The 14,659-nt window shown below is 45.2% G+C and overlaps 1 protein-coding gene across 1 annotated transcript in view; it reads left to right on the forward strand.

The window, feature by feature from the left end:
- Nucleotides 1-2,109: 2,109 nt before the first annotated feature.
- SNAPC3 (small nuclear RNA activating complex polypeptide 3) overlaps nt 2,110-14,659 on the forward strand; it is a 115,577-nt gene continuing 103,027 nt past the window's right edge. The window contains exon 1 of the mRNA XM_073635710.1: nt 2,110-2,489. Coding sequence (XP_073491811.1) covers nt 2,269-2,489 — 221 coding nt within the window. The 5' untranslated portion in view covers nt 2,110-2,268. The remainder of the gene's footprint in view (nt 2,490-14,659) is intronic.

A 14,659-nucleotide genomic window follows, 5' to 3' on the forward strand; every position in this document is an offset into this window, starting at 1 on the left:
CACACAGGGGGACATCTACACATGTAATCAGGGCACCGATCATCAGTGCCCTGATTACAATATAGCGTCAACTGTGTCACCAATCAGTGCCCACCAGTGGCAGCAATCAGTGCCCACCAGTGGCAGCAATCAGTGCCCACAAGTGCCACCAATTAGTGCCCATTAGCGATGCCAGTCAGTGCTGGCTATCAGTGCTGCCCATCAATGCCCATCACTGCTGTCGATCAATGCCCATCAGTGCCACCCATCAATGCCCATTAGCACCACCTATTAGTGCCCATCAGTGCCACCTATTAGTGCCGATAACTGTGGCATATTAGTGACTCCTCATCAGTGCTACCTCATCAATGTCCACTAGTTTAGCCTATCAGTACCACCTCATCAGCGCACATCAGTGAAAGAGAAAAATGATTTACAAAATTACAAAATTTACTATCAGAAACTAAGTAAAAAAAAAAAATGAAAAAAAAAGTTTGGTCTTTTTTTTTTTTTAGTAAAAAAATAAAAAAACCCAGCAGTGATTAAATACCACCAAAAGAAAGCTCTATTTGTGTGAAGAAAATGAAAAAACATGAAAACATAATTTGGGTACAGTGTAGCACGACCGCGCAATTGTCATTCAAAGTGCGACAGCGCTGAAAGCTGAAAAATGGCCTGGGGAGGAATAGGGTGTAAGTGCCTGGTAGGCAAGTGGTTAAGTAACAGCATGCCATACAAACATTATCACTATTAATAGTAAAGAAAACGCTAACAACTGAAGTATTGGCCAGCCCATAGTGGTACTATATTAACCACTTCGTGCCAGGAGGGCATCCGGGGACGTCCTTGACTTTGTAGGGGGATATCTGAATGATGCCTGCAGCTGCAGACATCATCATTCAGATATCGGCTTTTTCAGCCGGCGATTCTTTGCACCATAAGAACGATCATAGCGGCTGTTCCCCCGCTTGATCGTTCTTATGGGCGGCGGGAGGGGACACCCCTCCTGTGCTTCTACCGACTCACTGCTTCCATCAGTGAGTCGGATGAACGGACCTGCCGGCCCCGCATGGTGATCATAGAGATTTCTGGCAGACCAGATGGTTGCCGGAGTCTCTATGATTGTTCAGAAGCCCGACGCAATGTTATGACGTCACGCCCGACCTCTGCATTAAAAAAAATGGCGCCGCCACAGCTGGGAAGCCGTTTTTTTTTTTTCCTAGGCTTCCCAGCCTCTCACTGTAAAAAGGACCGATTGTGCCATATTCCTATTACATTACAATACATTGTTTACATTCCTTGTAATAGGAATAAAAGTGATCAAATTTTTTTTTAAAGTGTCAAACTAAAATAATAAAATTCAAATTAACAAAAAAATAAAAAATTAAAGCGCCCCTTGTTCCCGTGAGCTTGCACGCAGAAGCCAATGCATATGTAAGTCCTGCCCGCATATGAAAACGGTGTTCAAACCACATACGTGAGGTATCGCCAAGAACGTTAGAGCGAGAGCAATAATTCTAGCCCTAGACCTCCTCTGTAACTCAAAACATGTAACCAGTAAAAAAATTAAAAGCGTTGCCTATGGGGACTTTTAAGTACTGAAGTTTGGCGCCATTCCACGAGTGTGTGCAATTTTGAAGCGTGACATGTTAGGTATATATTTACTCGGCGTAACTTAATCTTTCACATTATGCAAAAAAATTGGGCTAACTTTAATGTTTTTTTTGTTTTTTTTTTTAAAGCATGAAACAGTTTTTTTTTTCCCCAAAAAAAAAGTGTTCAAAAAATTGCTGCGCAAATACCGTGCAAGATAAAAAGTTGCAACGATCGCCATTGTATTCTCTAGGGTCTTTGCTAAAAAAACATATATAATGTTTGTGGGTTCTATGTAATTTTGTAGCAAAAAAAATGCTGAATTTTACGTGTAGGAGAGAAATGACAGAATTGGCCTGGGTGCGAAGTGGTTAGCAAGGGACATCCTGGTGTCCTGCCGAAAACTCCATCGCGCATGCGCACTAACTGCAACCCGTCGGGATTTTCGACCGGAAGTGATGTGTTGGAGTTCTGGGCAAATTGGAATTTTCGGTGTTTCGTCAGATTAGGGTACCCGTCAGAATTTGTCACGGAAGTGACGTTTCATCGCCGCCATCTTGCTGCACCCTGCACTCGTCCAAAGTAGGGATACCACAGAACAGGTGCATTAGACGTAAGCAGTGAAGTGGATTGTGGGAAATGAGGCGTCAGTGACTACAATCTCCGGCAGGCAGCGGGGCCGACCGTGTGTGCAGTATGGCGGAGGAGGTAGTGGAGAACGTCCCGGTGTTTGAAGTGACACATGTGACCACACGGAAGATTCACGTGGGCTCGTTGGGGGCGCTGTGGAGGGGCAGCCTGACTGAGTGTGACCTGAGCCTGGCAGAGGAGAGCTCGCAGGAGGTGGAAGATGCTGAGCTGGCTGTGGAGCTGGGCTGTCCTGTGGATACAGCTGCAGAGCTCAGACTGCTGTGCAGGTTACCATCCCTTCTTCTTTACTGGCAGGCTGTCTGCACTGGTACACCACAATTGCTGCTTGCTGGAAGGCCTCATGCACATGGCACACTGTATTGTAGGTTGGATCTTTCTGCTAGTTGCTGGCTGAAAAATCGTGCAGGTTTTGGTGCGTAAATATGTGCGTTTGCATGTAAATGTATTCTATTGGCTATAACATTAATTCTAGCTGCAAGAATGCATTTACGTGTATAAAGCATAGAAGCTCTTCAACTTAACCCAGGTTTGGGGCAGTTGCTTTTAAACACCTGCATGGGCACATTCGCTAACATGCAGCTGCGGTCAGAGGTATAAAAAAAAAAAAAAAAAAGGCATCTCTGAGCCCTGGTTCACACTTATGCAATGTGGGAAACGCAGCGAATCCTATGCGTCTCCCGCATTGCATTGCAATTGCACGGCGTCCAAGTGATCTGCTACAGGTGTCGATCTTATATTAACAACACCCTGATTCAGATCACAAAGCGCAGTGTGATTGCCACACCCATGTGATGCGATTCAGGTGTGGGAAAAAAAGGGTCCTGCACCATTTTGGTGCGGTTTGAGCCTTATAAAATGTATGGCTCTAATCACACCTCACAGATATCGCATGTGATACGCACAGGAATCACACTGCATTCGCATGTGATACGCACAGGAGTCACATGCAGTGTCTGCATCGCACAAGTGTGAACCAAGGCTGAAGGTTCATTTACACCAGCAGTTGGGAGGCTGTAAAATCATGCAGCTGAACTGCACCTTTACCGCCTCTCATCTGCCCCCTCTTCCTTTTAGCTGGAAGGGCAGCGGCAGGAGGTGTACACATGCTGTGATGCTCTGCTTTGCAGTCACAGAAGGAATTCTACCCTGTCGCAGCACTACTGCCCTCCAAACACAAGCCATTCAAGTCAGCGGTGGTACGATGGGGTAATCTGGCATTTAGGGGTAAAACGGGAAGCAATACACCTGTCAGATGCTGTGGAGAGCGATTTAAATACAGATTGATACCTGGAGAGCAATGCAAGTGTAAAAAGAGATCTAAAAACAGTTTTTTGTTTGTTTTTACACCCATTTGCACGAGTCCTGAGGGTCGGTTCACACTGGAATCGCATAAGAACGCGTTGTGCGTTCCTGTGTGATTTAAATGTAGTGCCATGTGGTGCAATTGCACACCAAAAGTATTGCATGCACTGCTTTTGGAAACTCAGTACAACTGTACTATGGACCATACTTCTGTATCATGCAACCCAGTGAGTGCGGGTTAACACATTGTATTCACGACTTGCCTTTGGGACGTCATTAACCACTTAAGGACCAGCCTCGTTTTGGATTTTAGGTGTTTACATGTTTAAAACAGTTTTTTTGCTAGAAAATTACTTAGAACCCCCAAACATTATATATGTTTTTTTTTTCTAACACCCTAGAGAATAAAATGGCGGTTGTTGCAATACTTTTTTTTGCACCGTATTTGCGCAGCGTTCTTATAAGTGCACTTTTTTTGGAACAAATTCACTTTCTGGAATAAAAAAAAGACAACAGTAAAGTTAGCCAAATTTTTTTTATATTGTGAAATATAATGTTACGCCAAGTAAATTGATACCCAACATGTCACGCTTCAAAATTGCGCCCGCTCGTGGAATGGTGTCAAACTTTTACCCTCAAAAATCTCCATAGGCGACGTTTAAAAAATTCTACAGGTTGCATGTTTTGCGTTACAGAGGAGGTCTAGGGCTAGAATCATTGCTCTCGCTCTAACGATTGCAGCGATACCTCACATGTGTGGTTTGACCACCATTTTCATATGCAGGCGCTACTCGCGTATGCGTTCGCTTCTGCGCGCGAGCTCGACGGGACGGGGGGTTTTTAAAATTTTTTTTTTTTTTTTATTTATTTTACATTTTTTTTTTTTTACACTGTTTAAAAAAAAAAAAAAAAAATGGTGTCACTTTTATTCCTATTACAAGGAATGTAAACATCCCTTGTAATAGAAAAAAGACAGGATCTCTTAAATATGAGATCTGGGGTCAAAAAGACCTCAGATCTCATATTTACACTAAAATGGAAAAAAAAAAAAAGTCATTTAAAAAAAATGACATTTAAAAAAATATGCCTTTAAGAGGCGTGGGCGGAAGTGACGTTTTGATGTCGCTTCCGCCCAGCAGTGTCATGGAGACGAGTGGGCGCCATCTTAGCCTCACTCGTCTCCAGGCACAGGATGGAGACAGATGTGATTGCCTCCGCCGCTACCGACGGCTCCGGTAAGCGGCGGAGAGCACCGGATCGCGGCGGGAGGGGGGGGCCCTCTCCCGCCACCGATTAAAAGTGATCTCGCGGCGAATCCGCCGCAGGGACCACTTTTATCAGCCAACCGCTGCACGAAAACAGGGATACCGGGGTTATGGCAGCTAGCTGCTGCCATTGCAACGATATACCCCTTCAAAGTTTGGACGTACATCGTCGTGCGGCGGTCCGGAAGTGGTTAAATTAATATTGATACCCGCTGCAGATTGCAACGGCAGTGCATTTTGAACGCATTTACATAGGTTGAAAAAAGACACAAGTTCAACTAATAAAAAAAAAAAAAAAAAATCATACAATCCCATATGCACAATCCTTCCCACAGTTTATCCAGAGGAAGACGAAAAACCCCAGCAAAGCGTGATCCAATTTGCTATAGCAGGGGAAAAAAAATTCCTTCCTGGTCTCCCGAGAGGAAATTCGATTTTCACTGGATCAACTTTACCTATAAATGTTAGTACCCTGTTATATTATGTACATTTAGGAAAGAATCCAGGCCTTTTTTAACCACTTAAGGACGGAGCCTATTTCTGACACTTGTTGTTTTCAAGTTAAAATCTGTGTTTATTTTGTGCTAGAAAATAACTTGGAACCCCCAAACGTTATATATTTTTTCGACCCACAGGAGCTGCAAGAAATGTTTGTTATTTTTACTTTTGTCTCTGTGCTTGTTGCAGGAGACCCCCTGCCAGCATCCCATACAGCCCGGTGGGCCTTGGGAGGGAGAGCAGGAGCAGCAAAACGTGAGCAGTATTGCTCTGCCTGAGGTTTCACCCCTACTGAGGAGTCTGCAATCATCCCCCCAGGCTGCAAGGAGGCACTGTCATCCCCCCCATGCTGCTGCACTCGGGCCTGCCGCACTTTTTTTGTCAAGTCTGGGGATCTCCTCCAGCCCTCCATATGTGTACCAGGGAGGGGGATGGTATCTTAACAACCCCCGCCACAGGGCCGTGTCGGTGGGGTAGGTCATGTTTTAACTTCATTTTCTTCCCCTATTGTCCCTGGTGTGTCTGTGCTCGCCCGCCAGCCCGCTTCCTGCTGCGGATGGCGTCCTCTGCACACCGCTGTACGAGCCTCTCCTCATGGAGGCTCTACAGGGTGTACCAAGATGGCTCCAGCCCTGTGGGATGCATTTCTGGTTCCTGGTGGCGGCCATTTTCCCGAAGCCCATCTCCGGGAAGGGGTAAAGCGGGACACTCGGGACTTCCGGCGGCGGGAATTTAAAAAAAAAAAAGGCAATATTATTTACATTCAGAGTATCTCCCTCCCTATTAGTTGGTACACCTGGGTAGGAGAATACCAACGGCAGCGGCATGTGCAGGTATATCCACCAACCTGCACGGGGTCAGCTGGGGGCGGGGCCGGAGCTTAAGCAGGAAGCAGTTAAAAAGGGCCCTCTAAGCAGAGGATCCTGGTGGCTGACCATGTCTGACGCTTCTCCACCCTGCCTTATAGACCCTGCAAGCCAGGACAGCTCCAAGGTAAGCCAGAATACTCAGGAGTTATCTCTGTCTTAACCTTACTATAAAACTGCCTACTTACAGGCGGTTTTTGACCGCCTACCTCACGGGGACCTTTTTTACTGTGTTTAATTTTAGGCAAAGACCCCTGAGGAAAGGAAAGCGAAAGGCAAAACGTGCTTCATGCAGCCACCGGCTTTCCCCTGAATGGAAAAAACCCCTATGTCAAAAATGTATAGACAAGATGGTGGCTAAAGAATCGCAGGGGTACTTGAAAGATCTACTCAACCCTTTCAAGAAGGAAATTCAGAGCACCATGGCGCCACTATGCTCAGTTATTGATAAATTGGAAGCGCCATCAAGAATCGGTCAGACCAGTATCCCATCTACCAGCGGAACATGCGTTCCTGCAGGTAACAGGGAACAGGCAGAGCAGGAAGAGGATTCAGATGAATCTGAACAAGCTGAATCGGAGGATGGAATTTGCTCAGACTCTGAGGAGGAAGATGACACGGCAGAGGGCAACCTATTCCCCTCAGAGGATACGGACAGTCTTCTTAAAGCCATAGCTGACACGCTAGGCATTAAAGAACAGAAAACCGCAGAGCTTACAATACATGACAAGATGTACAAAGGGCTACAACCCAGAAAACCCAGAACATTCCCTGTACACCAAACCCTAAAAGACATAGTCAAAAAAGAATGGGAAGACCCAGAGAAAAAACTCTTTATACCAGCCACGGTCAAACGCAGATGCCGTTTGCATAGACACACACCAAAACCTGGGTCCAATGCCCCAAAGTGGATGCCTCTCTGGCGAAAGTCACAAATATAAATCTGACTTGGCTTTTGATGACGCAGGTATCCTGAGCGACCCCATGGATAAAAAAATAGAAGCCCTCCTAAAGAGGGCCTGGGAGGCAGGGGCCGCAAACCTGAATCCGGCAATAGCTTCCACCTGCACAGCCCAGACTTTACTAATCTGGTTAACCCAGCTCCAAGAACTGCTGGAGAATGACACACCCAGAGAGGAATTAATAAAAACCATCCCTACACTAACCAGAGCAGCAGCTTTTCTAGCTGATGCCTCAGCTGAAACTGTCTGGATATCTTCAAGGGCCACAGCTCTGCTCAACTCAGCCCGTAGAGCCCTGTGGCTGAAGTCTTGGGGAGGGGACATTTCTTCCAAGAACAGATTATGCGGGATTCCATTCTCTGGAGACCTACTTTTCGGGCCTGAACTAGAAACAGTCCTAGACAGGACCGCAGCAAAAAACAAGGGTTTTCCCAAAACAAAAAGAAGCAAGGGAAGGTGCCCTTTCGGCAATTAAAAAAAATTCAACAAACCGGGGGCAAAAAAACGCTGGGGACAGCAAAACAAAAAAGGCAAGGGTGAATTCATCCTCAAGCCTCCTAACCAAAAGAACAAAAAACAATGACTGTCACCAGGTGGGGGGCAGACTTGGGGCCTTTTCCCGACAATGGGAGAAGGCAACAAAAAACAAGTTCATTTTGCGCACCATAGCGGACGGCTACGCAATAGAATTCTCCACCCGCCCCCCAACCAAGTACCTAGCAACCATGTTGCCAAGGGACAACGATCGAGCAAAGGCCTTCTTAGAATCCCTGCAAAACCTACTGGATCAAAAGGTGATTCGCCATGTACCTCAAGAGGAACAAAGGGGCTTCTACTCCCATATATTCGCAAAAAAGAAAGCGTCAGGCAAGTTAAGACTCATACTGAACCTCAAACCTCTCAACCGAGGGATAAAATACAAGAAATTCAGAATCGAGTCTATTTACTCGATCAGGAACATCCTACCACAGGAGACATTCATGGCGACGCTAGACCTACAGGATGCCTACCTACATGTCCCCATAAGGGAGGATCATCAAAAATTCCTGAGGTTCGCAATACAAGGGCCAGCAACTACTTTACACCTGCAATACGCAGCTCTCCCTTTTGGCATCTCTTCAGCACCAAGAATCTTCTCAAAGATAATGGCGGAAGCATTAAAAGGTCTAAGACAGCAAGGTATTTGAATAATACCCTACTTAGGCGACCTACTGTTCTTTGCGGACTCGGCAGAAATCCTAGAGAACAATCTGCGCACCAGTATGTCCTATCTGCAAAACCTGGGATGGATAGTGAATGCAGAGAATGACCCCAAGCCAGAGAGTGGTATATTTGGGATATGTGCTGGACTCCAGACTATCAAAAATCTTTCTAACAGAAGAAAAGAGAAAAAATCACACAGGCAATAACCTCCCTTTTAGGGACCAATGCCATAACAGTGAGACAAGGAATGACCATACTAGGACCTATGACGTCTTCCATTCCAGCCATCACCTGGGCACAGATTCACGTGAGACCTCTACAGAACTACATTCTGTCTCAGTGGGATGGCAGGCACTCATCCCTAGACAAATCCATTTCTGTTCCAACCACAGTTAAGCAAACACTCCAATGGTGGCTCAATCCACTTCGATACATCGAAGGACGCAGATGGGCTCAATACGATCCAGTCAGGATCACCACCGATGCCAGCACCCTAGGCTGGGGGGCCCACATGGAGGGGCTCTGCTCACAAGAGAGATGGACATCCAAATGGTCCCAAGCCTCCTCAAACTTGAGAGAGCTAAAAGCTGTGGGGGAAGCATTAAAAGCGTTCAAGCCAGCATTACGGGGGAAAGACGTAAAGGTGCAATCAGACAGCGTCACGACTGTGGCATATCTAAACAGACAAGGTGGTACAAAGTCCTGAAACTTGATGAAACTGACGGAGACGATCCTACTATGGGCAGAATCGAACATAAATCAATATCAGGCATTCATCTGAAAGGAACAGACAATACGCTGGCAGACTTCCTGAGCCGGAAGACCATAAGACAGACAGAATAGTCACTGAACCAAACAACCTTCGCTCAAATCACGCAAAAATGGGGAGTACCCGAGGTAGATCTATTCGCTTCCAAAGCAAATGCAAAATCATCAATATTTTTCTCCCTGGACCCCACAGATGGCAACAGCGGGGTAGATGCTTTCAACCAAAGCTGGGGATGGCAACTGTGTTATGCGTTCCCTCCAACTGCCATAATCCCAAAGGTGATTCAAAAAATCAAGGCAGAGAAAACAACGGTGATACTAATAGCTCCGCACTGGCCCCAGAGAGCATGGTTCAGCCACTTGAAAAACCTCAGCATACAACCTCAGCTGACACTGATGGACCGGCCGGATCTGCTGTCACAGGGCCCAGTCAATCACCCGAATCACAAGATCCTGAAGCTTTCGGCTTGGTTACTGAAAGGGTAAGGCTTCAGAACAAAGGGCTGTCAGACAAAGTGATCAATACCATATTAAACAGCAGGAAGCCGGTAACTAGGGCTATCTATGAGAAAGTTGGGAAAAAGTTTATCTCCTGGAACATAAACAAACCGATCTCCAACAGGGGGATAATCCCAACAATTTTGGATTTCCTACAAGATGGTGCAGATAAAAACATCTATCCAGCTACATTGAAGGTACAAGTTGCAGCGCTCTCCTCGGTCATGGATACCAGATTAGCAGAGGATCCGCTGATAAAGCGATTCCTAATATCGCTTAAAAGAGCTAGACCAGCCAAAATTCATAGAACTCCAACTTGGGACATGGCCACAGTACTTAAGGGCTTTCTGTCCCCTCCATTTGAACCCATGGAAAAAAGTTCAGACAAAAGCCTCACTTTGAAGACTGCACTCCTTCTGGCCCTAGTGTCTGCCAGAAGAGTGAGCGAAATCCAAGCTCTGTCTATAATGGAACCATACTGCCTAATACATTTAGACAAAATAATTTTCTCTCCAGATCCGGCCTTTCTACCCAAGGTCTCTTCAACGTTCCATAGAACCCAAAATATCGTCATACCTTCTCTTCCAAAAACTATGGACAGTAGAAAAAGAGACACTTTCAACAAGCTAGATGTAAGAAACACGATCATAACATATCTCGAAAGAACAAAGGATTTGCGAAGAACGACCTCCCTTTTCGTCCTTTATGCAAGAGTCAACAAAGGGAAACAGGCTTCCAAGAATACCATCAGCAGATGGATAAGAATGGCCATACAGACGACTTATGAGGCACAGGACCTCACTCCGCCAAGCGGAATCAGAGCGCACACAACCAGAGCTTGGGCAACCTCGGGTCGCAGAGAAAGCAGGGGCAACTCCGGAGCAGATCTGCAGGGCAGCGACATGGTCAAGCTTTAGTACCTTCGCAAAGCACTACGGTATAAGCCAGCTGTCTGACCAAGACCAGGCATTTGGTCGCAAGGTGCTCCAGTCTCTATCCCCACCCTAGTAAGTATTGCTTGATACATCCTCTCAGATGCTGCCTTGGAAGACGATTTGAGAAAACAGAGTTAGGTACCTGGTAACTCTTTTTCTAAGAAGTTTTCCAGGGCAGCACTAGTTCCCACCCTTGAAATGATAAATACCAGGTACAGCGGGGGAGCTTTTGAACTTACTGGGAATTCCTTCGGTACTTAAATACAACTGAGGCACGCAGGTAAGGCTGTGAAATTTATAATGGTGGACTAACGTGTTTCCTGTTTTAGGGAAGAGGAGCCTATCTCTCGGATGCTGTCCTGGAAGACTTCTTAGAAAAAGAGTTAGCAGGTACCTAACTAACTTTTTTTTTTTCTAGCAGACACCCTAGAGGATAAAATGGAGATAGTTGCAATACTTCGTCACACTGTATTTGCGCAGCGGTCTTACAAACGCAATTTTTTTTGTGGAAAAAAATACACTTTTTGGAATTTAAAAAATAAGACCACAATTAAGTTAGCCCAATTTTTTTCTATGATGTCAAAGAGATAATGTTGCACCGAGTAAATTGATACCTAACATTTCATGCTTCAAAATTGCGCCCGCTCGTGGAATGGCGACAAACTTTTGCACATAAAAATCTCCAATGGCAACGTTTAAAAATTTCTACAGGTTACCAGTTTTGAGTTGCAGACGAGGTCTTGGGCTAGAATTCTTGCTTTCACTCTATGATCGCAGCGATACCTCACTTGTGTGGTTTGAACACCATTTACATATGTGGGTGCGACTTGCGTATGCGTTCGCTTCTGAGCGTGAGCTCGGAGGGAAGGGACGCTTTAAAAAATTTGTTTTGAATTTTTACACTGTCCCTTTTAAAATCGCTTTTATTCCTATTACAAGAAATGTAAAAATCCCTTGTAATTGAAAAAAGCACGACAGGGCCTCTTTAATGTGATATCTGGGGTAAAAAGACCTCAGATCTCACAACTACACTTTTCAGTAAAAAAAAAAAAAAAAAAAATTGTCCCTTTTAAGGCTGAAGAGATGTTTGACGTCGCTCCGGTCCTCCCAAGGGCATGTAGTCAAGTGGGTGTCCTCATGCCCAAACTCGACTTCCTGGCCATCCATCCCGGCAATTGGATCGTTTCCGCCGCTTCCAACGGCTCCAGTAAGCGGTGGAGAATCCCGAGGGGTGGGGGTGGCACCCCTCCTGCTGCGCATAAAAGTGATCTTGTGGCGAATCCGCCACTGAGACCACTTTTATGTGAAAGAGGACTGCCAGTCGTGAATAAAAATACAGGGGTTATGGCAGCTATCTGCTGCCCTAACATCGGTATATCCACGGTGGGTAGTCCAGAAGTGGTTTTGAAGCAATCTACTGAGATGGTCAGAACCAGCTCTTGAGTGAGTCGATTCCACATTTTACTGTGATTCCACAGCTCTTACTGTGAAGAAACCTTTCCGTATTTGAAGATTAGATATTTTTTCCTCTAGACGTAAAGAGTGCCCTCCTGTCCTCTGTGATGACCTTAAAGTGAATAACTCAACACCAAGTTCACTATATGGACCCCTTATGTATTAGTACGTGTTGATCATATCCCCCCTTAATCTCCTCCTCTCAAGAGGGACTACAGTTCCTCTAATCTTTCTTCGTAGCTGAGCTCCTCCATGCCTCTTATCAGTTTGTTTGCCCTTCTCTGCACTTTCTTCAGTTCCCTGATATCCTTTTTGAGAACTGGTGCCCAAAACTGAACTGCATATTCCAAATGAGGTCTTGCTAACGGGTTTCTCTCAACATGTTCTGTGTGAACTGGTCCTCAAAGAGGAGCTGGTGCTTGCATCAACCAATCAGATTTCTCGTTTAACCCTTTTACTGTTGAAGCCATTTAAATTTTTTTTTTTTTTTTTTTTTTTTTTTATCCTTCCTCCTCCTCCTCCATTGAAAACATTTCTTTAATGGCTTTCACTGCCTGTAACATGATCTCTGAAAGGGGGAAGGGTCTGATGGATCTTGGTTGTATTACCTGAAAGATGGAAGGTCCACTTTAAAATGTACATTTTAGGCCTGAAGATTACTTAAAACCCCCAAATGTTATACATTTTCTGAAAGTAGAGGTCCAGTATAATAAAATGGGGATGATGAATATTGGTGCACCTTCCTATCAAGCCCATAATTTCATTTAAAATACACTGACTTTGTTCATCACCCATTACAGGGTGGACTGATAAGACTAGTAGTTTACACAAGAAAGCTAGATGTGTGTGCTTTCTTCAGGACCATAAAGAAGAAGTGACAAGGATGCCGCATTTCTGGCATGATCAACAGAAATTTTCTGTATTTGCTAAAAATGCTCCTAAACAAGCAGCCAGAGTTTGTTTCCCTTTTTATGCTAATGGATATAGTGGGTATATAAATGAATCTATTAAAATAATCAAGTTTTTTGTTGCTTTGCAGCCTACAATGAAGACAGGTTTTTTTTTTTTTTTTTTACCCAGCTGTATTTACTCAGTACAACTTCTATCATCCAAGTGATATATATTACACCTACATGTCATAAAAATAAATCCAAAAACAGTCGCTGAGTTGGAAAAGGATCACCCCCCTCCTAAAAATGACTTGTAAACTCAATCAGGTGTGGCTATTCACCTGAATGGCACACAAAGCCATTTGACTTTCAACTGTGATCAGCTGTGGTAATTTTGATTAGCTCAGCATGAAAAGATCTTTCCTGGAGCATTTCAGTCACTGGTAATGCAACTGAAGCAAACAATCAACAATGGGTGCCAAGACCCTGTCTCCAGGATAAAGTTGTGGACAGGCAGAAGTCAGGAGATGGATACAAAACAATTTCAAAGGCTTGAGAAATGCCTAGAAGCACTTCGTTCTGTAAATGAGATCAGTTTAACCACTTAAAGTGGTGTTCCACCCAAAACACATGTTTTTAAAGTAACTTTTTAAGCAGTCCTGTTGTCTCTTCCGATCTCTTCTCCCCTCCCCGGCTCCTCTGCCGGGGAGGGGAGAAGAGGATGTATCCTTTTCTGAGGATGTATCCTTTTCTGAAGTCTTGTTAAAGGGGGCTTCCAGATTCCGATAAGCCCCCTCGCCCGCAGACCCCGACAACCAACAGCCAGGGTTGTCGGGGAGAGGCACCTGTCCTCATCAACATGGGGGCAAGGTGCTTTGGGGAGGCGGGGTGCAGGGCCTCCCCCTGCCCCAAAGCACCCCCCATGTTGAGGGCATGTGGACCAGTACGGTTTATGGGGGGCACTCGCTCGTTCCCACCCCCTTTTGTGGCCTGCCGGCTGTGTGCTTGGATAAGGGTTTGGTGTGGATTTTGGGGGGGACTTCCGCTCCGTTTTTTCAGCTTAGGTGGGTTCCCTTTAAAATCCATGCCGGAACGTAGTGCCTGGTATGCTCCATGAGGGGGAACCCATGCCGTTTTTTTTTTTTTTTTTTTTTTGGTGTGGCGTTCCCCCTAAAGATTCATACCAGACACAGTGTCTGGTATTGTCAGGGATCAAAGTCGGATCTCTGTTCATTGAAGTCGGACTTCAAATCTCAGGGCAAAGTCGGATCCAAAGTGGTACAACTGTCATGTCAGATCAGTGTGAACCCGGCCGCAAATCACCCCACAGATTTTCAATCGGATTCAGGTCTGGGCTCCATTCCAAAACTTTAATCTCTTTCTGGTGAAGCCATTCCTTTGTTGATTTGGATGTATGCTTTGGGTCGTTGTCAAGCTGAAAGATAAAGTTCTTCTTCATGTTCAGCTTTCTAGCAGAAGCCTGAAGGTTTTGTGCCATTATTGACTGGTATTTGGAACTGTTCCTAATTCCCTCTACCTTGACTAAGGCCCCTGTTCCAGCTGAAGAAAAACGACCCCAAAGCATGATGCTGCCACCACCATGCTTCACTGTGGGTATGGTGTCCTTTTGGTGATGTGCAGTGTTGTTTTTGGGCCAAACATATATTTTGGAATTATGGCCAAAAAGTTCAACCTTGGTTTCATCAGACCATAACACATTTTCCCACATGCTTTTGGGAGACTTCAGATGTGTTTTTGCAAAATTTAGCTGGGCTTGGATGTTTTTCTTTGTAC

The sequence above is a fragment of the Aquarana catesbeiana genome, linkage group LG01, assembly GCF_042186555.1.
Source record: "Aquarana catesbeiana isolate 2022-GZ linkage group LG01, ASM4218655v1, whole genome shotgun sequence".
Classification (NCBI taxonomy): domain Eukaryota; kingdom Metazoa; phylum Chordata; class Amphibia; order Anura; family Ranidae; genus Aquarana; species Aquarana catesbeiana.